Source organism: Mobula birostris, chromosome 4 (assembly GCF_030028105.1).
Source record: "Mobula birostris isolate sMobBir1 chromosome 4, sMobBir1.hap1, whole genome shotgun sequence".
Lineage (NCBI taxonomy): Eukaryota > Metazoa > Chordata > Chondrichthyes > Myliobatiformes > Myliobatidae > Mobula > Mobula birostris.
The window spans coordinates 71,506,872-71,533,553 of record NC_092373.1 but is presented as its reverse complement, the minus strand read 5'-3'; the positions used below and the strand labels follow the sequence as shown (position 1 = coordinate 71,533,553).

Below are 26,682 nucleotides of genomic sequence, written 5' to 3'. Positions count from 1 at the left end.
GGAAAACCCTTGTAATGAATTAGATTCAAGATTTACCCAGTGAGGGTTTAAAGATACGTCCAAATCTCATAACCAAAATTTTAAATATCAAATATTAATTGCCCAGTAATAAAATCTAAAATTCGGGAAGGCGAGCCCCACCTCCTTTTTAGATTTCTGTAGATACCTTTTACCTAACCTAGGATTTTTATTCTGCCAAATATATGAGGAAATTTTTGAATCTACGTTATCAAAAAAAGATTTTGGGATGAAAATTGGAACCGATTGGAATATATACAAAAATTTGGGCAAAATGATCATCTTAATAGCATTAATCCGACCAAAGACAAAGAGATTGGCAACCATTTGGTAAATAAGTTTAATCTGATCAATTAAAGGTAAAAAATTAGCTTTAAATAAATCTTTATATTATTTCGTAATTGTTATCCCTAAATAGATAAATGAATCAGTAACCAATTTAAATGGTAAACGTCCATAAGTAGGTACATGCTTATTTAAAGGGAATAATTCATTCTTATTAAGATTCAATTTGTAACCAGAGAAGTTACTAAATTGAGCTAACAGATCTAAGATAGCAGGAATTGACTTCTCCGGGTTAGAGATGTATAACAACAAATCATCTGCATATAATGATAATTTATGTATTTCGTTTCCACGGGTAATACCAACAATATTTGGCGAGTCACGAATAGCAATTGCTAAAGGTTCAAGAGCAATATTGAATAGTAAAGGACTAAGAGGGCAACCTTGCCTAGTGCCACGAAAAAGACGAAAAAAAGATCTATAATTATTTGTACAAACTGAGGCTACCGGGGAGTAGTATAACAATTTAATCCAAGATATAAATGTCAAATTAAAATTAAATTTCTCAAGAACATTAAATAAATAAGGTCATTCAACTCTGTCAAAGGCTTTCTCAGCATCCAATGAGGTAATACATTCCGGGGTAGTAAATGAGGGGGTATAAACGATATTCATTAACCTCCTAATATTAAAGGATGAATAGCGATTTTTAATAAATCCGGTTTGATCCATAGAAATAATTTGAGGTAACACCTTCTTCAACCTAGTTGCTAGAATTTTTGAAAATATTTTAGAGTCTACATTCAGAAGAGATATCGGTCTGTATGATGCACAATCAGTAGGATCATTATTCTTTTTAAGAATTAAGGAAATAGAGGCTTCATAAAACGATTGTGGTAATTTACCTAAACTGATTGCTTCCTTGAATATTCTAGACAATTTAGAAGAAAGAATGGAGGAAAACAATTTTAAAAATTCCACTGTAAACCCATCTGGTCCGGGTGCTTTACCGGAATTCAATGATGAGATTGCAGTTATTATTTCTTCCTCTGAAATGGAAGTTTCTAATGATAGGGACTCTTCGGGTGATAATTTCGGAAAACTCAATTTACTTAAAATATCATGCATGAAATTAGAATCATGAGGAAAATCAGAGTGATATAAAGAGGTATAAAATTCTTGAAAGGTTTGGTTTATCCCAGCATGATCAACTGTGAAAGTATCATCCTGTTTGCGAATCTTAGTAATTTGACGTTTAACCGAATCAAATTTCAATTGGTTAGCCAGTAATTTACCCGATTTATCGCTATGAATATAAAAATCACTTCTAGTTCTCATTAATTGATTTTCCATCGAGGATGTTAATAATAAGCTATGTTCCAATTGGAGTTCAACTCTGTGTTTGTACAGCTCCTTACTGGGAGAAATAGCATATTTTTTAATCGACTTCTTTAATTTTATCAACCAAAAAAAGTATTTCATTGTTAACACGTCTTTTCAAACCAGCCGAATAGGAAATAATCTGACCATGGATATAAGCTTTAAAGGCGTCCCAAACAGTTCCATTGGAAACTTCTTCCATAGTATTAGTTGAAAAGAAGAAATCAATCTGCTCCTTTATAAATTTGACAAAGTCCTGATCTTGAAGCAAAATAGGGTTAAATCGCCATTGTCTGCCAGTACAAGAGGTGTCCATTAACTTGATGGAAAGTTTCATTGGAGCATGATCTGAAATAACAATAATGTCATAATTACAATCAACTACATATGGAATCAAATGAGAGTCAATCAAGAAATAATCAATTCGGGAAAAAGAACGATGAACATGTGAAAAAAAGGAGAATTCCTTATCATTTGGATTTAGAAATCTCCAAATTTCTGAAATCCCAGAATCCAACATAAAAGAGTTAATAATAGTAGCCGACTTATTCGGTAAAGCCGGACTAGCTATGGATTTGTCCAACATGGGATTCAAACATAAATTAAAATCACCACCCATTATCAACATATACTCGTTTAAGTTGGGAAAGGAAGTGAATAAGTGTTTAAAAAATTGAGGATAATCCACATTCGGAGCGTAAACATTAACCATAGCGACCTTCTTATTAAAAAGTACCCCAGTAAGTAACAGAAATCTGCCATTAGCATCTGAAATAATGTCTTGATGAATAAATGTAATTGAAGGATCAATAAAAATTGAAACGCCTTTAATTTTGGCTTGAGCATTTGAGTGGTATTGTTACCTTTCCAAAACTTAAAGAAGCGTTGATTGTCCTCTTTCCTTACATGAGTCTCTTGTGCAAAAATAATATGAGCATTCAGTCTTTGGAACACTTTGGAAACCTTTTTCCGTTTTATTGGATGGTTTAAACCATTTGTATTCCAAGAGACAAAATTAATAGTATGAGCCATAATTGAGAATTAACCCTTTGGTGAGTAAGGGGTTAACCATAATGTGAGCTCATGAAATCGGAAGAGGAATACATGATTAGAGAGGCACCGGAAATCTTGACACTGTGGACATCTTTGTAGTTCTGAATCAGCCCAATAGAAAAAATTAGAAAAGAAAGAGCAAACAACAGGAATTCTGCAGATGCTGGAAATTCAAGCAACACACATCAAAGTTGCTGGTGAACGCAGCAGGCCAGGCAGCATCTGTAGGAAGAGGTGCAGTCGACGTTTCAGGCCGAGACCCTTTGTCAGGACTAACTGAAGGAAGAGTGAGTAAGGGATTTGAAAGTGGGAGGGGGAGGGGGAGATCCAAAATGATAGGAGAAGACAGGAGGGGGAGGGATGGAGCCAAGAGCTGGACAGGTGATTGGTAAAAGGGATACGAGAGGATCATGGGACAGGAGGCCCAGGGAGAAAGACGGGGGGGGGGGGGACCCAGAGGATGGGCAAGAGGTATATTCAGAGGGACAGAGGGAGAAAAAGGAGAGTGAGAGAAAGAATATGTGCATAAAAATGAGTAACAGATGGGGTATGAGGGGGAGGTGGGGCCTTAGCGGAAGTTAGAGAAGTCGATGTTCATGCCATCAGGTTGGAGGCTACCCAGACGGAATATAAGGTGTCGTTCCTCCAACCTGAGTGTGGCTTCATCTCTACAGTAGAGGAGGCCGTGGATGGACATGTCAGAATGGGAATGGGATGTGGAATTAAAATGTGTGGCCACTGGGAGATCCTGCTTTCTCTGGCGGACAGAGCGTAGATGTTCAGCAAAGCGGTCTCCCAGTCTGCGTCGGGTCTCGCCAATATATAAAAGGCCACATCAGGAGCACCGGACGCAGTATATCACCCCAGTCGACTCACAGGTGAAGTGTTGCCTCACCTGGAAGGACTGTTTGGGGCCCTGAATGGTGGTAAGGGAGGAAGTGTAAGGGCATGTGTCGCACTTGTTCCGCTTACACGGATAAGTGCCAGGAGGGAGATCAGTGGGGAGGGATGGGGGGGACGAATGGACAAGGGAGTTGTGTAGGGAGCGATCCCTGCGGAATGCAGAGAGAGGGGGGGAGGGAAAGATGTGCTTAGCGGTGGGATCCCATTGGAGGTGGCGGAAGTTACGGAGAATAATATGTTGGGCCCGGAGGCTGGTGGGGTGGTAGGTGAGGACCAGGGAACCCTATTCCTAGTGGGGTGGCGAGAGGATGGAGTGAGAGCAGATGTACGTGAAATGGGGGAGATGCGTTTAAGAGCAGAGTTGATAGTGGAGGAAGGGAAGACTTGATGTCCAGTCCTTATATACTTCCATCCCCCATCAGAAAGGTCTTAAAGCTCTACGCTTCTTTCTGGATTCCAGACCTAATCAGTTCCCCTCTACCACCACTCTGCTCCGTCTAGCGGAATTAGTCCTTACTCTTAATAATTTCTCCTTTGGCTCCTCCCACTTCCTCCAAACTAAAGGTGTAGCTATGGGCACCCGTATGGGTCCTAGCTATGCCTGCCTTTTTGTTGGGTTTGTGAAACAATCTATGTTCCGTGCCTATTCTGGTATCTGTCCCCCACTTTTCCTTCGCTACATCGATGACTGCATTGGCGCTGCTTCCTGCACGCATGCAGAACTCGTTGACTTTATTAACTTTGCCTCCAACTTTCACCCTGCCCTCAAGTTTACCTGGTCCATTTCTGACACCTCCCTCCCCTTTCTAGATCTTTCTGTCTCTGTCTCTGGAGACAGCTTATCCACTGATGTCTACTATAAGCCTACTGACTCTCACAGCTATCTGGCCATTTAGACCATCAAGTCTGCTCCACCATTCAATCATGACTGATCCTTCTTTCCCTTCCTCAACCCCATTCAATGGCCTTCTCCCCTTAACCTTTGATGCCATGTCTAATCAAGAACCTATCAATCTCTGCCTTAAATACACCCAACAACCTGGCCTCCACAGCTGCATGTTTTAGCAAATTCCACAAGTTCATCACCCTCTGGCTAAAGAAATTTCTCCATATCTCTGTCTTAAATGGATGCCCTTAGCCTGAGGCTGTGCCCTTGATGATATGGATGTGATGAGAGGTTAGGACCTTGGTACAATAGCTGTCACTAAACAGGTAGTGCTGAGCAAACTTGTGGGCCTAAAGATAGACAAGTCCCCCGATCCTGATGGAATGCATCCCAGGGTACTGAAAGAAATGGCAGAGGTTAAAGTTGAGGCTTTGGTGATAACTTACCAAAATTCGTCTAGTGATCTGAAGGTCACTAGTTCGAGCCTCAGCTATGGCAGCGTGTTTGTGTCCTTGATCAAGGCACTTAACCACACATTGCTCTAGTGTCTGTGCGAGGAGTGGCGCCCCACACAGACTTCCAATCTGCGCCTTGTAAGTCATGAAAATGCCCGACGCAGACCTCATGGTCTGAGTCGATGTTCCCTCCCTAACAAAATTCTCTGGACAGGTCCTGATGAATTGGAAGACGGCGAATGTCACGCCACTGTTCAAAAAGGGTAGGTAAAAGGCAGGTAACTATAGAGCAATTGTTTTAACATCTGTAGTTAGAAAAATGCTTGAAGCCATTATTAAAGAAGGAATAGCAAAGCATCTGGAAAAAAATGGATCCATCAGGCAGACGAAGCATGGATTCAGCATAGGTAGGTCCTGTTTGACAAACTTACTGGAATTCCTTGAGGATGTAACAAGTGCAGTGAATAGAGGGGAACAGATGAATGTTATTTACTTAGATTTCCAGAAAGCATTTGATAATGTGCCACATAAAAGACTTAACTATAAGATAAGGATGCATAGAGTCAGGGGTGATATATTAGCATGGACAGAGGATGAATTAACCAACAGAAAGCAGAAAGTCGGGATACGTGGGTGTTTCTCTGGTTGACAATCAGTGATGAGCGGATTGCTGCAGGGGGTCAGTGCTGGCCCACAACTGTTCACCATATACGGTAAGGCAAGGGGACTGAGTGTAGTGCATCCAAGTTTGCTGATCACACTAAATTGAGTGGAAAAGCAAATTGTGCAGAGGCTACGGAGAGTCTGTGGAGAGATATAGATAGGTTACGTGAGTGGGCAAGGGTCTGGCAGATGGAGTACAACGTTGGTAAATAAGACGTCATCCATTTTGTAAGGAAAAATGGAAGATCAGATTATTATTTGAATGGTAAAAAATTGCAGCGTGCTGCTGTGCAGAGGGACTTGGGAGTACTTGTGCATGAATCACAAAAGATTGGTTTGCAGGTGCAGCAGCCTATCAAGAAGGCAAATGGAACGTCGGCCTTCATTGCTAGAGGAATTGAATTTAAGAGCAGAGAGGTTATGCTGCAACTGTATAGGGTACTGGTGTGGCCGCATCTGGAGTACTGCGTGCAGTTCTGCTCTCCTTACTGGAGGAAGGATATACTGGCTTTGGAGACAGTGCAGAGGAGGCTGAACAGATTGATTCCAGAGATCAGGGGGTTGGACTACAAGAAGAGATCGAGTCACCCTGGACTGTACTCACTGGAACTTAGGAGGATGAGAGGAGACCTTATAGAAACATATAAAATTATGAAAGGGTTAGATGAGATAGAAAGAGGAAAGTTGTTTCCACTGGTAGATGAAACTAGAACTAGGGGATATTTCCTCTAGATTTGGGGGTGGGGGGGGGGGGTAAATTTAGCGACGAGATGAGAAGGAACTGCTTTTCCTAAAGAGTGGTGAATCTGTGGAATCCTCTGCCCAATGAAGCAGTTCTGAGTACCTCAGTAAGTATATTTTAAGATAAGGTCGGATAGATTTTTGCATAGTAGGGGAAGTAGGGGTTATGGGGAAAAGGCAGGTAGTGGAGATGAGTCCATGGCCAGATCAGCCATGACCTTATTGAACGGTGGAGCAGGCTTGATGGGCCAGATGGTCAACTCCTGCTCCTATTTCTTATGTCTTGCCCACCTGAACCCCAATTTGTGTGTATACTGGTCCCGTGCAATCGCCTGGCAGCAAAAAATAATACACCGTACACTGCATACAATTATAAAGCATATTTATAAATGTTAACCAGTTATTAAAAAAAAGAAAAAAAACATAAGGAACCATCTTAATTAAACAGTGAAAGGTGCCTATAAGTTGGAGCTCATCGTGAAATTGTCTTTAACTCATACGTTGGATCCTTGGTCTGCATGAAAGCATGCATCACCTTCCAAGTGTCACTGGAAATCCATCCCGAATGTATGGGCTCCCACTCGGGAGCATTCATCCTTCCTCCTTGAATTCCTTCATCTGCACAAAGCACCTTGTGCAATAACGACAGCATCCTCAGCCATCCACTCTCCTGTCTTCTCCCAGCTCCCACCAAAAAAACCTCGACCCACATCACAGTCCATCATAAAGACCTCTCCACCCAGCGTTCTCTAGAACCTTCGCCCCATTCCACCATCCTGATTGGCTGACACAAGATTCCTAAGTTGAACAACAAAGCCCTTTAGCTGAAACCCAAATAGGCTGAGAACAGAACAAGACTGCTCTTACAGAACTGCTAAAATTAAATACCTACATCATAGGAGTACAAATCCTAACAAGGGTGATATATATACAATTCATTATTCTTTATAATCATTAAATGTTGTTTTTGTTACATCTCACACAGAACACAGCAAATTCTTAAAATGAGTAAACGTTTATGGTGAATAAAGTTGCTCCTTTCAAATATCCCTCTGTTTTTCCCTTTTCTCGACTTACCCTCAGCCCAGGCTGACTATAAGTGTCAACTGTTCATTGTCAAGTCACTGGAATTCTTTGTATTTTCAAAAAGAATAAAATAATGAAGTCCTTGAAACTAACAAACACACTACCACCACAATTCCAGTTTATATCACACCTCTCATAGAGCAGGAACTTATAGCATTTCACAAAATATTATCAAGATAAAATATTAACATTGAGCAATAGGATATGTGTGGGCAAATGACCAGAAGCTTGGTCAAGAATAAATTAAACCTGCACTTTAAAAAGGGCTAAAAATGTTATATATTCTGCCAAATCAGGCACTTGTAAGTGAGAGATAAGGACAAGAATCAATGAATTATGAATGAACCAGGAAAAAGCTTGTGCAAATCTGGCTTAAGTAAATCACTCAAACAATTTGCTTGTGAATTTCCATATGAATACAAATTTATTTTGAAGAAACTGGATGATGCATTTTTATATTGCTCAATTCATTAATTTTTCATCCTAATTTCCCTTTAATAATCTTTATTCCCAGAGATACAACTGAACATTCGTTTGAATCCATTCTTGCTCTTTTTACGTTGGTCTGGAGGCAACTCTTCCACTTGATTTTCTTCCGTTTTTTCACATTCTGCCATTTTCCTTCTGTCTTTTGTTTGTGTTGGATAGTTGTTTTTTCTGTCACATATTCTTTGTGCCTTCATTCTTTCAGCTCCCTCATCTGCATTAGTGATGTGGTCTAGAAATTTGACATGGTGAAAGGTATAAATAATCCTATTCAAATATATGAAAGTGCTGAGTTAAGTTCAAAATGGACAAACTCGTTAATCATGAAACACAGTGCCTTGCAAAGTGAATGACGCTAATTTTAACACCACCTGACCAGTTAAAATGGTGTTGGGTTAATTACCAGCTGAAAACTTCTTTTTCTCAATACTTATAATCTGCAGGATGCTGCAGAGGTCTGCTTAAAGCAGACAAAAACTTCATGAAAATATTTGAATATGGGTCAATAGAAATTTGGCTGCATTTAACTGCCATGAACAACTGCTATCAAGATTTTGTATCTAAATTAAAAACTAAAAATGCTGGAAAAATTAGATAAATGTCACTTTCCTGAAACATTGCAAGTTTTGCCTTCTGCAAATACTGGCTGACCTGATGGGTTTTAAGACCACAAGACCATGAAATATAGAAGCAGAATTAAGCCATTTGGCCCATTGAGTCTGCTGCACTTTTTCCTCTCAACCCCAATCTCCTGCCTTCTTCCCATATCAAGAATCTATCAACATCTGCCTTAAATATACATAAAGACTTGGCCTCTACTGCTGCCTGTGGCAAAGAATTCTTTAGATTCACTACCTTCTGGCTAAAGAAATTCCTCATCTCCATTCTAAAAGGATGCTCTTCTATTCTGAGGCTGCATCCTCTGGTCTTAAGACTCTTTTGCCATAGGAAACATCCTCTCCACATCCACTCTATCAAGGCCTTTCACCATTTGATAGATTTCAATGAGGTCACCCTCATTCAACACACATAAAAGTTGCTGGTGAACGCAGCAGGGCAGGCAGCATCTCTAGGAAGAGGTACAATTGACATTCCGGGTCGAGACCCTTCGTCAGGACTAACTGAAAGAAGAGCTAGTAAGAGATTTGAAAGTGGAAAGGGGAGGGGGAGATCTGAAATGATAGGAGAAGACAGAAAGGGGAGGGATGGAGTCAAGAGCTCGACAGTTGATTGGCAAAAGTGTTATGAGAGGATCATGAGGCAGGAGGCCTAGGGAGAAAGAAAAGGGGGAGGGGGGGAAGCCCAGAGGATGGGCAAGGGGTTTAGTGAAAGGGACAGAGGGAGAAAAAGGAGAGTGAGAGAAAGAATGTGTGTGTGTATATATATATATATATATATATATATATAAAACGGATGGGGTACGAGGGGGAGGTGGGGCATTAGAGGAAGTTTGAGAAGTCAATGTTCATGCCATCAGGTCGGAGGCTAGCCAGACGGAATATAAGGTGTTGTTCCTCCAACCTGAGTATGGCTTCATCTTTACAGTAGAGGAGGCCATGGATAGACATATCAGAATGGGAATAGGACGTGGAATTAAAATGCCTCCTCTACTGTAAAGATGAAGATGAAGCCCTTTTTCTCCCTCTGTCCCTCTCACTATACCCCTTGCCCATCCTCTGGGCTTCCCCCCTCCTTTTCTTTCTCCCTAGGCCTCCAGTCCCATAATCCTCTGATCTCCCTTTTGCCAATCAACTGTCCAGCTCTTGGCTCCATCCCTCTCCCTCCAGTCTTCTCCTATCATTTCGGATCTCCCCCTTCCCCTCCCACTTTCAAATCTCATACTAGCTCTTCTTTCAGTTAGTCCTGACGAAGGGTCTCGGCCTGAAATGTCAACTGTACCTCTTCCTAGAGATACTGCCTGGCCTGCTGCGTTCACCAGAAACTTTTATGTGTGTTGCTTGAAATTTCAGCATCTGCAGATTTCCTCGTGTTTGCGTTTTTAAATTCACCCTCATTCTTCTGAATTATAGCGAATACAGGCCCAGAGCCATCAAACACTCTTCATATGACAAGCCATTCAATTCTGGAATAATTTTTGTGAACCTCCTTTGAACTCTCTCCAGTTTCAGCACATCCTTTCTAAGGTAAGGAGCCCAAAACTGCTCACAATACTCCAAGTGAGGCATCACCAGTGCCTTATAAAGTCTCAACATTACATCCTTGCTTTTATATTCTAGTCCTCTTGAAATGAATGTTAACATCGCATTTGCTTTCCTCACCACAGACTCAAGCTGCATATTAACCTTTAGGGAATCCTTCACAAGAATTCACAGGTCATTTTGCACCTCAGATCTTTGTATTTGCTCTCCATTTAGAAAATCATCAACCCTTTCATTTTTTTCTACCAAAGTGCATGATCATACACTTCCAGACACTGCATTCCATCTGCTATTTCTTTGCCCATTCTCCTAATCTGTCTAGGTCCTTCTGTAGCCTCTCTACTTCCTCAAAATTACCTGTCACTCCACCTGTCTTCATATCTACAAACTTTTTAAGAAAGCCATCAATTCCATCATCCAAATCATTGACATATAATGTAATAAGTATCTGTCCCACACATTCCCCTATGGAACACCACTAGTCACCGGCAACCAGCCAGAAAAAGCTCCCTTTATTCCCTTTCTTTGCCTCCTACCAATCAGCCACTGTTTTACCCACGCTAGGATCTTCACTGTAATACCATGGGCTCGCAGCTTGTTAAGCAGCCTCAAGTGAGGCACCTTGTAAAAAGGCCTTCTGAAAATCCAAGTACACATCAACCAACTCTCCTTCGTCTATCCTGCTTCTTACTTCTTCAAATAATTCCAACAGATTTGTCAGGCAAGATTTTCCCCTGAGGAAACCAAGCTGACTATGGTCTATTTTATCATATGCCTCCAAGTACCCTGAGACCACATCCTTAATAATCGACTCCAACATCTTGCATATTGAAGTCCTCCATGACTATTGTAACATTGCCCTTTTCTATCTCCTCTTGTAATTTGTAGGCCACATCCTTTCTACTGTTTGCGGGTCTGTATACAGCTTCCATCAGGGTCTTTTTACCCTTGCAGTTTCTTACCCTCGTCCACAATGATTTAACACCTTCCCACCCTATGTCACCTCTTTCTTATGACTTGATTTCATATTTTACTAACATAACAACGCTGTCCTCTCTGCCTCTCTGCCTTCCTGCCTATCCTTTCAATACAATCTGTATCCTTGGACATAAAGCTACCAGCTATAATCTTTCAGCCATGATTTGGGGATGCCTACAATATCATACCTGCCAATCTGCAACTATGCTGCAAATTCATCTACCTTATTCTGTATTCTGTGCACATTCAGATACAACACCTTCAGTTCTGCATTCACCCTTTTTAATTTTGTCTACATTTGACACTGCAACTCATCCTGTCAACTCAATTTTGCCCTCTCAGCAGCCTCTCCTCATGATACATTGCCTGTTTGAAAACCAGCTACCTCATCTTCAGCATTATTATTCACCTTTGCATTGAAATATACATAGCTGAGAACACTAGTCACACCATGCTCAATGTTTTGATTCCTAACTTTTTCCCGAGGTCTTACCAACATCTGTCTCCACAACCTCTCCACAACCTCTCCACTAACTGTTCTGGCACCCTAGTTCCCATCCCCCTGAAACTCTAGTTTAAACCCCACTGTGAGCATTAACTAACCTTCCCACTAGGATATTAGTCCCCCTCCATTTCAGGTGCAAACCATCCCTTCTGTACGAGTCCCACATTCCCTGAAAAAGAGACCAATGATCCAAAAATTTTCTGCCCTTACTCCTACACAAACTCCTTAGCCACGTATTAAACTGTATAATCTTCCTAGTTCTAGGCTCACTATCACATAGCACAGGTAGCAATCCTGAGATCACAACCCTGGAGGCCCTGCCCTTTATCTTAACACCTAACTCCCTATGCAGAAGCTCATCACTCATCCTACCCATGTCATTGGTACCCACATGGATCATGACTTCTGGCTGTTCACCCTCCCACTTGAGAATGCTGAGGACTTTATCCGAGATATCCCAGACCCTGGCACCCAGGAGGCAACATGCCATCTGGAAATCTCGTTCTCACCCACAGAACCTCCTGTCCGTTCCCCTATCAGCACAGTGTGCCTCTTCTTTCCCTGCCCCCCACCCCCCCCCCCCATCTTCTGAGTCACAGACGCAGACCGTGCCAGAGACCGACCACTGGTAGGTCATCCCCACCCATAGTATCCAAGGTAATATACCTGTTGTTGAGGGGAATCTGCACTGGCTCCTTAACCCCTTTTCCCTTCCTGACTGTCACAACCCTGGAGGTCCTGCCCTCGGGTGGAACTACCTCTCTATATGTCAAATTTTCTCGAGCACTTTTTCTTTCATTTCAGATTTCCAGCACTTCTGTTTTTTTAAACTTTCACATGCCAGGAAGGTTGAAGAGGCCTTTTAATGCAAGTTAAGAAAAATTTTGGTAACACAAGAGGCATGGTGCTTTCTAACTTATCTCAGCTGTGGTCATAGATCCTCAACCTGAAACATTAACTTTACTTGTCTTTCCACAGATGCCTCCAAACTGCTGAGAACTTCCAGCCTCCTGTATTCTTAGCACTGAACTTGATTGGTGCTTTTCTTACATTTGAAAAAAAGATCGGTGCATTTCTAAAAAAAATTATTTTATATTACATTCTGCCAAGCAATGTGGGCACACTGTCTCTGGAATTTGTGGTGACACTTGTGAGCTGCCCCTCCCCCCAGCACACCCTTGGGTGTGTTGGTTGTCAATGTAATGATGCGTTTATATACATGTTTTGATGTATGCTTGATAAATAAAGTTAAAATTTGAATCTTTAATCTCGGATATGGACTTTACAGATTAAGCCAGCATTTAATTGTCTATCCCTAAACTACCTTGAGAAGGTGAACTGCCTTCTTGAATCTTTGCAGTCCTTTTAATGAAGTTAGCCACAGAGCTGCAGGATTTTGATTCAGTGGCAATGAAGTGCGAGGTCAGGATGGTGTGTAGCTGCTTTCCTATGCTCTTGCTGCCCTTGTCTTTCGAGCTAGTAGATGTTATGGGTTTAGATGTTTTGGTGAGTTGCTGCAATGCATCCTGGAGATGATACAAACTGCTTTTATTGTGCACTAGCAGAGGAGTAGGTGAATTAATGTTGGGGGGGGGGGTGCCTATCAAGAGAGTTGTTATAATTCCTGTGCTGTCGAGCTTCAAATGTTTATGAAGCTGCACTCACCTGGGTAAGTAGACAGTATTCCATCATAGTCTTGGTAGACAGGCTTTGGAGAGTTAAAAGGTGAGTGACTTGTGGCAAGAATTCTTTGCCCCTGCAACACTGTGATCATGCAGACACGCTGTGTATATGTACAATCTAGTTTCTGGTCAATGGTAGATCCCTCAGTATATTGATTTTGGTGGGTTCATCACTGAAAATCAGGGAATCGTATGTGGGCTTTCTCACATTGGATATCATGACTGCTTAGCATTTTGTGCTGCAAATGTTACTTGCCACCCATCAGCCTGACCCTGAACATTGTCTGGGTTGCTGCATTTGGATGTAGATGATTTCATTATTCCTGAATAATAACTAATGAATGTCATATCAGAACGGAAAACCATCTACCTTGATTGCTGTTCACGTTCTCCTTTCTGTACATTAGCAAATATGCTGTTGATGATCTGTGGTATAAACGCATAAATTGGTTTGAGTTAGCCTTCATTGTACATTTTGTTCTATTGAGATCTGTGATAAATGCAACAGAAAAGATAACATTTTATGAAAATCGAACCAGAAACACTGCATTGCTACCTTCTACAAGGCATGCTGACTGTATTGTCTTGGCATACATCAGGAAAGAACTTTTCCATCTATAAAATAAATAGACCCATTAGTTTCTCAATTAATGTCAGAAAAAGGAATTTAGTTTAAACAATCAAGAGCAAAATATTGTTGGACTGTTCAACATTGTTCAAAAACTACACAGAAGTAGCAAAAAAATGCTGTACATGAAAAGGGAAAAAAGGACAGGAGAAAACTTACGGAACTTCTGCCTAAATCAATAGGTTTTGGATTTTTTTTTCCATTTTACCTCAAATTTCAACCCCTGGCCTTGGTTCTATGTGATCTTCTGCATACTGAAAATTGCCTAGAAATGGAATCCAGGAAACATGCTAAGCATGATTCTGGCTGGTCTGACAATACATCCAGCTAGGGAGCTGGCAGAGGCTCTGAGTAGAAGCTGAAATATTAAAACTGTTGTTTTTGATCACGGAGTAATCAGAGGTTATTGAAAGTGGGACTAAATTTTAAACAGATTTCTCAAGAAATTTCAATCCTTGATACCTTTGGCCCCATTCACTGCCTCTGATAGGAGAGTGATAATAGGATTACAAAGCATCTGCAGGATAGAAATGCACCTACAGCCTCATCCATTCATCATCTGGAATTGGCTAAGTGACAACTAACAGGTAGACATTCCAACATACTGATGTTCAAAGTAAAATTTATTTTAGAGCGATGCAGAACGACAGGTGAAATTTTACTGTAAAACCTGCAATGGTGCTTCTTTGAAATCTTGGTCAAATAAAATCAAAATGAATTTGATTTCCTATAATTTCATCCTTAACACTGTTGTACAAAATTGTTGTCAGCTAACTGACCATAATTTCCACATTGTTTTGGATTATGAAACAGATTGATAATGTGTAAAGTACATTCTAAAATTCACATAGATATTCTCAGCAAAAACAATGATACCTACCTCAGAGACATGAGTATTATCAAAACTGTACCATGTATTGGAAGTATCTGGTCTAATGTGAGCAACATAATGGCCAAAGCCAAATTCTCCGTCATGATCACAGATTGCAAACAGTTTGTACGTTGTGAAAATCTGAAGAGAGATTGTCAAGATAATAAAGGAAAATATGTCACACATTTAAGTTCTTAATCACCAACATAATGCTGGTGTTAGGCTTTATTATATCCAAAACTAATGTAGGCCCTATTCATATTTTTGACTATTTTATATAATTAATAAAACATTACTGGAGAGAGTGGCTTGATAGTGCAGCCAATTTTGCTGATGCCTTATGGATCCAGGAACATGGGCTCAGTCCTACTGTTACGTGCTGTCAGTGCTGCGATTATGTGTGACGATGTAGGTTTCCCGTGCTGATTTTCCTCCACTTCACAAAAATATACTGGTAGGTTACTTAGCCATATTCAAATTAATTTACCTCTTAGTGTAGATAAATGGCCAAAGAATCATAAGAGAGAGTTGATTGTCATGTGAGAGAGTTGCAGAAGTATAGGGAATCAGAGGGGAAATGAGACTGAAGAGATTGCTTGGATGAACCTGATGGAATGAATGGCCTCTTGCCTCCTTCTATGCCCTGGTAATTAAGCTCCATCTTCTATGAAATATTAAAGCAGAAAATTGGGTGATACAAGGACCATTTTCCTCAGTAAAACTTAGTGAGAAATCTTTGGTAGGAACAATTGACCCAAGTTTGTAGAAAAGGCATTTAGTTCTATGAATCAAGATTCATTCCTGGGATATAAGCAGCTTTGCCTAGATGGGTATTTATTGGTCAACACCAATTGTCCTGTTTGGTTGAGGTGGAAGAAAGTCAAGTGTAAACCAGAATGGTAAATCTGGAGCTACATACAGACAACATTAATGTATTAGTGAAATGGGCTGAGAAATAGCAGAAGGGTTTTAATCCAGATCAATGTGAGGTAATGCATGATGGGTGTGCTAGTGAAGCCAGGACATACACCATGAATGAAAGAGTGTTAGGGAGTATCAAGGAACAAAGGGTACCTTGGGTGAATAATTCCAAAGATCACTGAATGTTACAATGCAGATAGAAAATGAGGTTACAAAGACTTATGGGATACTGGCATTTATTAGTTGGAGCAGTCAATAAAAGAGCAGCGAGATTATACTGCAACTGTATAAAATATTGGTCAGATATTCAACTTCCTCACAGACAGGACCCAGGCTGTAAAAATAGGGGGCAAGCTCTCCTCTACAATCACTCTGAGCACCCGGTGTCCCACAAGGCTGTGTACTCAGCCCCCTGCTGTACTCACTGTACACCCATGATTGTGTAGACAAGTTTCCTTGGTCCTGTCCTCTTTTGAAAAAATATTGGAAAGATATTTTTGATATTATTTCAACAGTTCTATGTTTTGATTTAAAACCTCATCCTATTACAGCAATTTTTGGATTGCCAATGGTTGAACATAGATCTTTTTCTTCTTCAGCCTGTCAGATGATAGCATTAGTTACTTTAATGGCTAGAAGATCTATTTTGTTGAACTGGAAGGAAATCAATCCTCCTACTACATTCCAATGGTTTCCTCAAACTATATTAAGTTTAAATTTGGAAAAAATTAGAAGTGTTACTTTTGATCCTTCAGTTAAATTTGAAGAAACTTGGAAACCTTTTATGCAACATTTCCATATGATGTAATCTGACCTTTCCAAATCTTTTTTTTAAAACTTAAATTATATGAATAGAGGAGCGGAGTTGACGACATTACTGAACGTGTCTGATTCAAGATATTGGTCTAGATCTGTTTTGTTCTGTTTCTTTTTGGATTTTTTTTTCTCTTTTTCTTTTGGGGATTTTTCTTTGTTTATATATATATATTTTTTTCTTTTTATTTCTTTTTTTATGACTAATTTCATTGTGAGTTTGGAAGTCTATTATACCTATGTTACTTAAAATCCTTTTTGTACATGCTGATTAAGATTATTCCAATCTCTTTGTACCAACTTTGTTATTGAGTTTATAATTTTGAAAATTAATAAAAAGATTTAGATAGAAAGATTGTGTAGCCAAGTTTCCATCGAACTCAATATGTAAGTTTGCTGATGACACAACAATTGTAGGCCGTATCTCGGGTAATGATGAGTTTGAGTACAGAGAGGAAATTAAGAACCCTGGTAGCATGGTGCAAAGACAATAACCTATCCTTCAACATCAGCAAGATGAAGGAATTGGTTGTTGACTTCAGAAGGAGTAGCGGACCACACGACCCAACTTACATCGGTGGTGCGCAAGTGGAACAGGTCAAAAGCTTTAAGTTCCTCGGGGTCAATATCACAAATGACCTGACTTGCTTCAACCAAGCAGAGTCCACTGCCAAGAAGGCCCACCAGTGCCTTTACTGCCTGAGAAAACTGAAGAAGTTTGGCCTGTCCCCTAAAACCCTCACTAATTTTTATAGATGTACCGTAGAAAGCGTTCTTCTAGGGTGCATCACAACCTGATATGGAAGTTGTCCTGTCCAAGACCAGAAGAAGCTGCAGAAGATCGTGAACACAGCCCAGCACATCACACAAACCAATCAGTGCTGCCAGAATAATCAAGGACACAACCCACCCAGCCAACACACTTTTCATCCCTCTTCCCTCCGGGAGAAGACTCAGGAGCTTGAAGACTCTTATGGCCAGATTTGGGAACAGCTTCTTTCCAACTGTGATAAGCCTGCTGAACGGATCCTGACCCGGATCTGGGCCGTACCCTCCAATTATCCGGACCTGCCTCTCCGTTTTTATGCACTACCTGACTTTCCATTTTTCTATTTTCTATTTATGATTTATAATTAAAATTTTTAATATTTACTATCGATTTGTAATCCAGGGAGCGGGAAGCGCAAAATCAAATATCGCTGTGATGATTGTATGGTCTAGTATCAATTGTTTGGCGACAATACAATATAAAGTATAAAGATGTCAGCTGAAGTATTCTGTGCATTTCTGGTCACCCCACTATAGGAAGGATGTGATAGTGCTGGACAGACTGCAGAGGAGATTCACCAGGATATTGTCCTGGATGGATAGTTTCAGTTAAGATGAGTGACTGGAGAAACTAAGTCTATTCTCCCTGGAATGGAAGAAGTTAAGAGGGGACATGATTGAGATATATAAAATTATGAGAAGTATTGATAGCAGAGACTGCAGGAAACTTTCCCCCATATCAGAGGTTGATAAAACTAGAGGGCACGGACATAAGTTCAAGGACAAGAGAATTAAAGATGATCTGAGGAGGACTTTTTTTTCGCACGGAGAGTGCAGAGAATCTGGAATACATTGCCTGAGAAATTGGTGGAAGCAAAGCCACTGGCAGCATTTAAGAAGTGTTTAGACAAATACTTAAATTGCATAAGATTTGAAGGCTGTGGGTCAAGTGCAGGAAAACAGGATTAATACAGATGGGTGCTGACTGATCAGTGTGAACAAGATGAGTTAAATCACCTGTTTCCATGCTGTATGACTATGAAAACAGGCAAGAGTGGCCAAATTTGGTAAAGTAGACTTTTTTGTGGCTATTGTAGAGGGGTTTGAACTTCTAGCTCCACATGTTCCACTCAGGTTTCTTGTTACCTGTGCAGCAACCTAACCACTCATCTGAACAATCTTGCTAAGTAGTAATGTCAATATTTCTGTCTTTCTGTAAGTACACAAGCATTGAGTTTTGCAAACATTCAGAATGTCTGTCTACTCCTAAGGGAAAAATAAACATTCCCCTGGGCATGAAATCCAATCTTCTACCCGCTTCAGAGGGCTGAACTACTTCAGCAGCATTTCAAAGCAAAGCAACTACAGTGTCCCCAAAACCACCAAATCAATTTGCAGGATGAGTAAAACAACAAATTCACCTGCATTGAGGTGTCACTCAGAACTGGCCATCTCCAAGCAGCTGGCCGGGCCATCCACATGCCCAATAAACTCAAAAACCGGAGCCCTGAATTCGCAAATTAGCATGAGAAATTAGGAAACCCTTCAGAAAGGTCTTCAAAGCCTCACTGACTGATGAAGTCCCATGGCCTCTCAAAATGGAGGAGAAAGAAATGGACTGAAATCATTGAGAACCTTCATTGAAAATATAAGGAAGCCAAGGAAAAACAGTAGATAGAGGACAACACCTTTAAAACCTATGCTTATGCATCAAATATTATGGTTCCGCCCCAAAACTGGAAAAGCCTGTGAATTCAACATAGGCCTAAGAAGAGATGAAAATACAAGAGTATTATAATTCCTCATCTACTAGACTGATCTGCAAGCCTCACTTCATGAGCCATTCTCAACACTGCTTACCCTCTGGCTCCCATCCAGCTGCGACTTCAGTTTTTGTTCAACTTTGTTTCTTCTAGGTCTTTTGGAAAATTCAGGTCCAAATGGAGAAGATTGCTCCTCTGCTGATTCTTTGGATTTCTATGAAAATTTGGAACCAAAGTCTGTTCAGTGAATAAGAGCAACATCTTATGATGCCTTCTTGGAAGACTATTTTCCACCACATTATTTACAATGGCCTGGCAACATTTGCTAAAGGACAAAGCACCAAACTTGTCGGACGTTACCTAATCAACTTCAACAGCAAATCTGGTTTAGTCTGACGGTTGCTATCAATAGTCTGAGAAACAAATAAACAGATGTTTTCCCAGGAAACTGTGGGCTCAAATTTTGATTTGAGAGACAATTAATTTGCTACAGTTTAGTAATCATAAGTATTCTTTTAATTTATTTGAGATTAAAAATGCCACAATGGCAATTTTAATGCAGTGCTTTGATATCTCCCCAAACACATCAAACTAATTAGCAGGACAAATAAAACGACATTAGCTACTCTCCTAAGTTCCCTAGTATCGAGGCTTCTTCACAGTCTGGCAGCAATAAAGATCTGGCTATACCATCCACATACGGTATCAACAGGCTCCAAAAAAAAAGGCCATTTCTTGGTTCAAAGTTCACCACTCTTCTACTCAGTACAACATCTGTGATGTGAAACATGTGCTTGTAAGTAAACTGCATGACGGACTGCCAGCTTCTAAGATCACAGTGCAAATACTGGGATTTTATGAGGCTTTGCCTATGTACCAAATATTCTGAAAATTACTTGAGATTGAAAAACAAATAAGAACACTGCAATCTCATCAAGTTCGCTGGCAAGTCTGCTTTGACCCAAGTGCTGAAATGTCTCATCCAGCAAATTGTGACTTCCAATTTTGGGTTGAAAACCTCTTAGTGATTGTTATTTCTCTGACTTGCTCTTTAATTTCTTTGGGGCTAGAAATGCTTTTCATGCAAGACAGTAGGCTACACAGGGAGTTTCTTGCAAGTTGGAATGACTCCAAGGGTTACAGCTATGGTATGTAATGAACAACTGCTTTCAAGCAAATTGCACGATCAATTCTAACCTCACAAGTGGATTGGGGAGAGGACCATTGAAAATAATGAGAGACCTCAGAGAGGACTAAGTGAGTTAAAGAGAGAAAAAAATTAAAAGCAGATCAGGCAGTATCTGTGAAGGCAGATGAAGTGTTAATGTTTCATGATGATATTTTATCAGAATCAAAATCTGGAAGAGGTTTTTGGAAAAGAAACAGGAATAACTGATGGACTAGAATTAATAGAAGATCTATGGGAGGACAGAAAATGACTCGGGAGCATTGAAGAACTGCAAGACAGACATACCTAGGAAGAATATTCACTGTCTCTGCAGCATGCGTTCACATTAGGGGGTGCTGAAAACAGCTCAAGTGAATGGATCTTTATGAAAGATAGCTTAAATATTATTTATAGCCCTAAAAATGTTATTAAGTCACATACTTGACTATTTCACATGACAGTTATATATTGACTGCATTTAAATGGCTCTGGAGTCAGGAGTCATACGCGAGCCTGTCCAAGTAATGTTAGTGGATTTCATTCTTCAAAAGTTAACAGTGAACAGATTACTTCATTTAAATAAAGTGAAATTCCAAATCCTTCATGTTGGAGTCAATAGTGCAGTCTTTGACATTACTTATCCAGAATACATATCCACAGTAACACTTCTTCAGACATCACAAAATCTGAATCTGGAAGTATTAACTAGAATGGTGAATACAACTTCAGAAAAAGAAAATGGATTAAGAGAAAATCAAAATAGCTATTAAAATAAACCATTAAAATCCTATGAAGAAGTGAAAGAAATAAAATTATACATATATAAAAGTTAAATTTCAGTGTCAGTGAGGGAGATTGGCAATGATATGACTTAGCAAATCATTGGAAAATCATTTTGATGAAAATGGATCAGCCTACTTTTGTGCTGAGTTTACTGTTCAGCTACACAGTACACAATCATAACACTGTTCATTTTTGTTGTTTTTAGATAGCCATAAGAGGCATATGTTGGACAGCAACACACTTATGCTTTATTATGTATATATGCTTGTCTAAAATTCGTTCAATTGTCATTCAACCATACATGAATACCCATGAATACAGCCAAACAATACAGTATCCTCCATAGCCAACATGCAAAACGCAGTACCAATAGTCATACACAGCACAAGGCACATGTAGCACATATAAGACGGCAATAAACATAGTCGAACAGAAAAAAAAAATTGTATATCCCGAGTATCATGTCGTGTGGAACGATGGTGCATGGATGTTGTCGGGAAGAACAAGCTCTCAGACAAATGCAATCCAGTTTGCTTTCCACTGAGTAAACTCTAGAGAGCAGCACCTAACAGGAAGAGCCAGCCTCCCCAGACAAGCATAGACACCGTGCCACACCGCCTCCAGCGTTTCCTCCTCTGGAAGGCTGCAAAAAAGCAACCCCGCAGAATAAGGCTTAGCCCACACTACAACCAAGGCTACGCAGCTCCCCGCCATTGGTCTCGCTAATAAACTAGTCAACCGGACTTGCTGTATTTTTCATTACCAATATCCAACAGGGTCTTGCAATCACAAGAAAAAACACCCAAGACAATCACTCGCCTGCACACCGCCTCCAACTCCTTTCAGTTACAAGCAACAACATAGTCCGCACTAAGTCCACGTCCTCTAGTTCCTCCACTGAAGGGGTAGACCTGCAGTACCTACAGCACCAGCAGTGTCTTGCAATTGTTAAAAAAGACAGTAACACGTTTGTTTCTGCAGTCTGACAATAAAAAGCAGACAATGCAATTAGTCACACTAGCTTTTTAATTTTTAGAGAAAATTCTTTCAATTGATAAAGTGGAGTAATCCATCCACAATTTGTCTCAAGTACAGTCAACATCTAGGGACGTAAAATCAAAATATAATTATATTAACACTGTGGATGATTCCCATGCTACACAATTTTCATGACAGCATCGCTAAGTTCTTCCTCATTACTTCAAAGGATGTAAAACAAATCACTGAAAATATCAATGAAAAGCTACCAGATTGTACAAGAGTTCAATTTGTTTGAAATGCTTAAATACAGTTGCAATTTATTGCACTCTCCACATTCACTATTAACTCCAACTTATAGCTGCATGAATGATAAGCTTATTTATAGCATTGTCCACATATTATAGCACTGTCCACAGAGTAAACCTGCCTGTGACACCAAGTACTCAGTAGCATAGATACATTCAAGTCTATCCCTTCACTGCAAAACACCAATTATTCATGTAAACACGAGGAAATCCGCAGATGCTGGAATTTCAAGCAACACACATAAAAGTTGCTGGTGGAACGCAGCAGGCCAGGCAGCATCTCTAGGAAGAGGTACAGTCGACGTTTCGGGCTGAGACCCTTCGTCAGGACTAACTGAAAGAAATTTGAAAGTGGGAGGGGGAGGGGAAGATCCAAAATGATAGGAGAAGACGGGGGGGGGGGGGGGCGAGGATGGAGCCAAGAGCTGGATAGTTGATTGGCAAAAGGGATATGAGAGGATCACGGGACGAGAGGCCTAGGGAGAAAGAAAGGTGGGGGGAAGCTTTCTGATCTTTCTGCATGTGACAAAATAGTCCCTTAATACAAGAGCAAGATAAACTTTGTCACATTTGTTGCACAATAACATAATTAGACAAATATCTTACCGTGGAATATGGAATCCATTCTGTTTTCCCGTCTTTTTCAGTCTGTGAATAAAATACAAAGCTTGAATTTTGAACATTCTGTTTGTCTTGTAGGAACTTCAATAAATCAAGGGTTTTTTTTAGTGCATTTCTTTCAATTCACAGATTCCTGCATAGGCCTTCTTGGACACATCATTGACACAATCTTGCTGAAGCCAGACATCTTGTGGTCAACAGCAGTGGTAAGATTTTTCTAAATCTTTCAGCTAATAAGCTTCTTTTTATGCTGTGACTTGCTGAATTCATAGAGTAGGGTAATGGGATTACTAAAATGGGGGCAACCAGCAAGAATACAATTAATGACAAGAAAAGACTGAGAAGAAAATGGCAATAACAAAGATATCATACGTATCACAGACAAATTAGCTACTGGAAGGGTGGCATAGGGAGATGAGGCAAAGGGAGGAGGTGTGGATGCTGAGAGGTATAGGGGTAGAGGGAAAGGAGACATGAAAAGAAAGAAAGCATATTTCAAATCTTTTATAAAAATTCACTGGCTGCAAGAACAGCATTTTATAGCAAGAGTACTATGCAGATTAATTGCCATTCAATTAACTGTGGTTAAGGAGATCCCTAAACTCTTCATTATTGTATGAAACTTTCTCAACCAGTGCAATGGGTAATTAAAAGTCGAAAGTATGAAGCACTAATCAAATGTTCCGGGTAAGGAGTAGCAGCAATTTATTAGATCAAATGGCAGAGGCAATAATTCACCAGCAAGATTTAGAGGCTCACAACTCATGATTAGATTGTTCTGGTCTTATAATGAAATTTAAGCCAAGCAGAATATTTGTTTGCAGAAATCTTAAATAAAAAGACAATGGAAGTGCAAAACACAGCCATTCTTTATAGAATTGTGCTGTTGCAAAGAGTAGACAGGCATATTGCATTGCTGTTTATAGCCATTGATATATCTATTCACAAATGTATAAGCATGTATCAGTGCAACTTCACATGAGAAAATTAGAGATAGGAGAAGGAGTTGGTCAGATACAGTGACTGAACATTCATGTTCCTCTGGGCTGAATTTGAAGGATTCACCAGCCTTTGTATAAGTAAATGTTTCCTAACTTGGAATATTTGACAAGCTGCATCACATAAATGTTCAGATGTCTAATTCTTTTCCTTTCACCAACAAGCATCCATGATGTGAACAGAGTATAACTAACACCCTCTATGGCTTGGCAATTGCAGCCAACAAAGAGATGGTGAATTTGTAGGTTTCACTTCTACACTTAAGTCAAGGAAGCAAATCTACTTTTTGGTAGTACAGCAGGAGGAAATCCACTGACTCCACTCATAAAACAATCCATGGAAAGGCAAAGTTTGAAGGGGAGCTTAAAAAAAATTGTAATTATTTACCTTCCAAAATTTTAACTGCTGTGGAATCTCCACTTTGTTGTGCAACTTTTTGAAAGACTGCATGGAGTAATCAAACTCAAACCTTTTCAGCTGAAGAACCAATATCTGTGGCAACCTTTTACAGTGGTATTTCTGTAAATAAAAGGATGGCAAGCAATCATCAATGCAGATGTCAAATCAGATTCAGTCCAGGGCTTAATTATGTCTGTAATGTCCTGCAAACATTTTAGCTCAATCTGCATTGCTTTCTGATATATCATGAGGATGCAGTAACTTTGTGTTAGAAAGTAGAAACCTTGTAAGTATACCAAGTAAAACAAGGTACCTGCATGTTATCTGCATTCAGTTCTTTGTTCGCTAAAGCAAATACACAAATATAGAACACAGAACATACAGCACAGTACAGGCCCTTCGGCCCACAATGTTGTGCCAACCATTGAACCCTACCTCTCATATAACCCCCCACCTTAAATTCCTCCATATACCTGTCTAGCAGTCTCTTAAATTTCACTAGTGTATCTGCCTCCACCACTGACTCAGGCAGTGCATTCCACGCACCAACCACTCAGAGTAAAATACCTTCCTCTAATATCCCCCTTGAACTTCCCACCCCTTACCTTAAAGCCATGTCCTCTTGTACTGAACAGTGGTGCCCTGGGGAAGAGGCGCTGGCTGTCCACTCTACCTATTCCTCTTTATATCTTGTATACCTCTATCATGTCTCCTCTCATCCTCCTTCTCTCCAAAGAGTAAAGCCCTAGCTCCCGTAATCTCTGATCACAATGCATACACTCTAAACCAGGCAGCATCCTGGTAAATTTCCTTTGTTCCCTTTCCAATGCTTCCACAGTGAGGCGACCAGAACTGGACACAGTACTCCAAGTGTGGCCTAACCAGAGTTTCATAGAGCTGCATCATTACATTGCGACTCTTAAACTATATCCCTCGACTTATGAAAGCTAACACCGCATAAGCTTTCTTGACTACCCTATCTACCTGTGGGACAACTTTCAGGGATCTGTGGACATGTACCCCGAGATCCCTCTGCTCCTCCACACTACCAAGTATCCTGCCATTTGCTTCGTAATCTGCCTTGGAGTTTGTCCTTCCAAAGTGTACCACCTCACACTTCTCCGGGTTGAACTCCATCTGCCACTTCTCAGCCCACTTCCGCATCCTATCAACGTCTCTCTGCAATCTTCGACAATCCTCTACACTATCCACAACATCACCAACCTTTGTGTCGTCTGCAAACTGGCCATCCCACCCTTCAACCCCCACATCCAGGTCGTTAATAAAAATCATGAAAAGCAGAGATCCCAGAACAGATCCTTCTGGGTCACCACTAGTCACAACCCTCCAATCCGAATGTACTCCCTCCACCACGACCCTCTGCTTTCTGCAGGCGAGCCAATTCTGAATCCACCTGGCCAAAGTTCCCTGGATCCCATACCTTCTGACTTTCTGAATAAGCCTACCGTGTGGAACCTTGTCAAATGCCTTACTAAAATCCATGTAGGTCACATCCACTACACTACCCTCATCTATATGCCTGGTCACCTCCTCAAAGAACTCAATCGGGCTTGTTAGACAAGATCTGCCCTTCACAAAGCCATGCTGACTGTCCCTGATCAGACCATGATTCTCTAAATGCCCATAGATCCTACATCTAAGAACCTTTTCCAACAGCTTTCCCACCACAGATGGAAGGCTCACTGGTCTATAATTACCTGGACTATCCGAATGCTTGTGCATGAATTGCAAAAAGTGCAGCTGGCTATCAAGGCGGCAAATGTAACGTTGGTCTTCATTGCTAGAGGGATTGAATTTATGAGCAGGGAGATTATGTTGCAACTGTACAGGGTACAGGTGTGGATGCATCTGGAGTACTGCATGCAGTTCTGGTCTCCTTACTTGAGGAAGGATATACTGGCTTTGGAGGCAGTGCAGAGAAGGTTCACCAGGTTGATTCCAGAGATGAGGGGCTTGGACTATGAGGAGAGATTGAATCGCCTGGGACTGTACTCACTGGAATTCAGAAGGATGAGAGGAGAGCTTATAGAAACATATAAAATTATGAAAGGGATAGAGAAGAGAGAGGCAGGGAAGTTGTTTCCACTGGTAGGTGAGACTAGAATAAGGAGATAGCCTCAAGATTTGGGGGAGTAAATTTAGGATGGAGATGAGAAGGAACTGCTTTTCTCAAAGAGTGGTGAATCTGTGGAATTCTCTGCCTAATGAAGCAGTGCAGCCTACCTCGGTAAACATAGTTATTAAGACAAGGTGGGATAGATTTTTGCATAGTAGGGGAATTCAGAGTTATGGGGAAAAGGCAGGTCGGTGGAGATTGAGTCCATGGTCAAATCAGCCATGATCTTATTGAATGGCGGAGCA

The 26,682-nt window shown here is 40.5% G+C and overlaps 1 protein-coding gene across 2 annotated transcripts in view; it reads right to left on the bottom strand.

The window, feature by feature from the left end:
- Positions 1-6,760: 6,760 nt before the first annotated feature.
- The window catches only part of LOC140195940 (ubiquitin carboxyl-terminal hydrolase 47-like), a 35,207-nt gene continuing 15,285 nt past the window's right edge, over positions 6,761-26,682 (bottom strand). Inside the window, exons 8-14 of one of the 2 annotated variants that reach the window (XM_072254630.1) lie at positions 24,289-24,420; positions 22,888-22,929; positions 19,142-19,258; positions 14,789-14,920; positions 13,837-13,895; positions 13,651-13,706; positions 6,761-8,188 (exon numbers count right to left, since the gene is read on the bottom strand). In XM_072254630.1, the coding sequence (XP_072110731.1) occupies positions 7,965-8,188; positions 13,651-13,706; positions 13,837-13,895; positions 14,789-14,920; positions 19,142-19,258; positions 22,888-22,929; positions 24,289-24,420 (762 nt within the window). In that variant the 3' untranslated portion in view covers positions 6,761-7,964. The remainder of the gene's footprint in view (positions 8,189-13,650; positions 13,707-13,836; positions 13,896-14,788; positions 14,921-19,141; positions 19,259-22,887; positions 22,930-24,288; positions 24,421-26,682) is intronic. The other variant, XM_072254631.1, reaches the window with a different exon arrangement.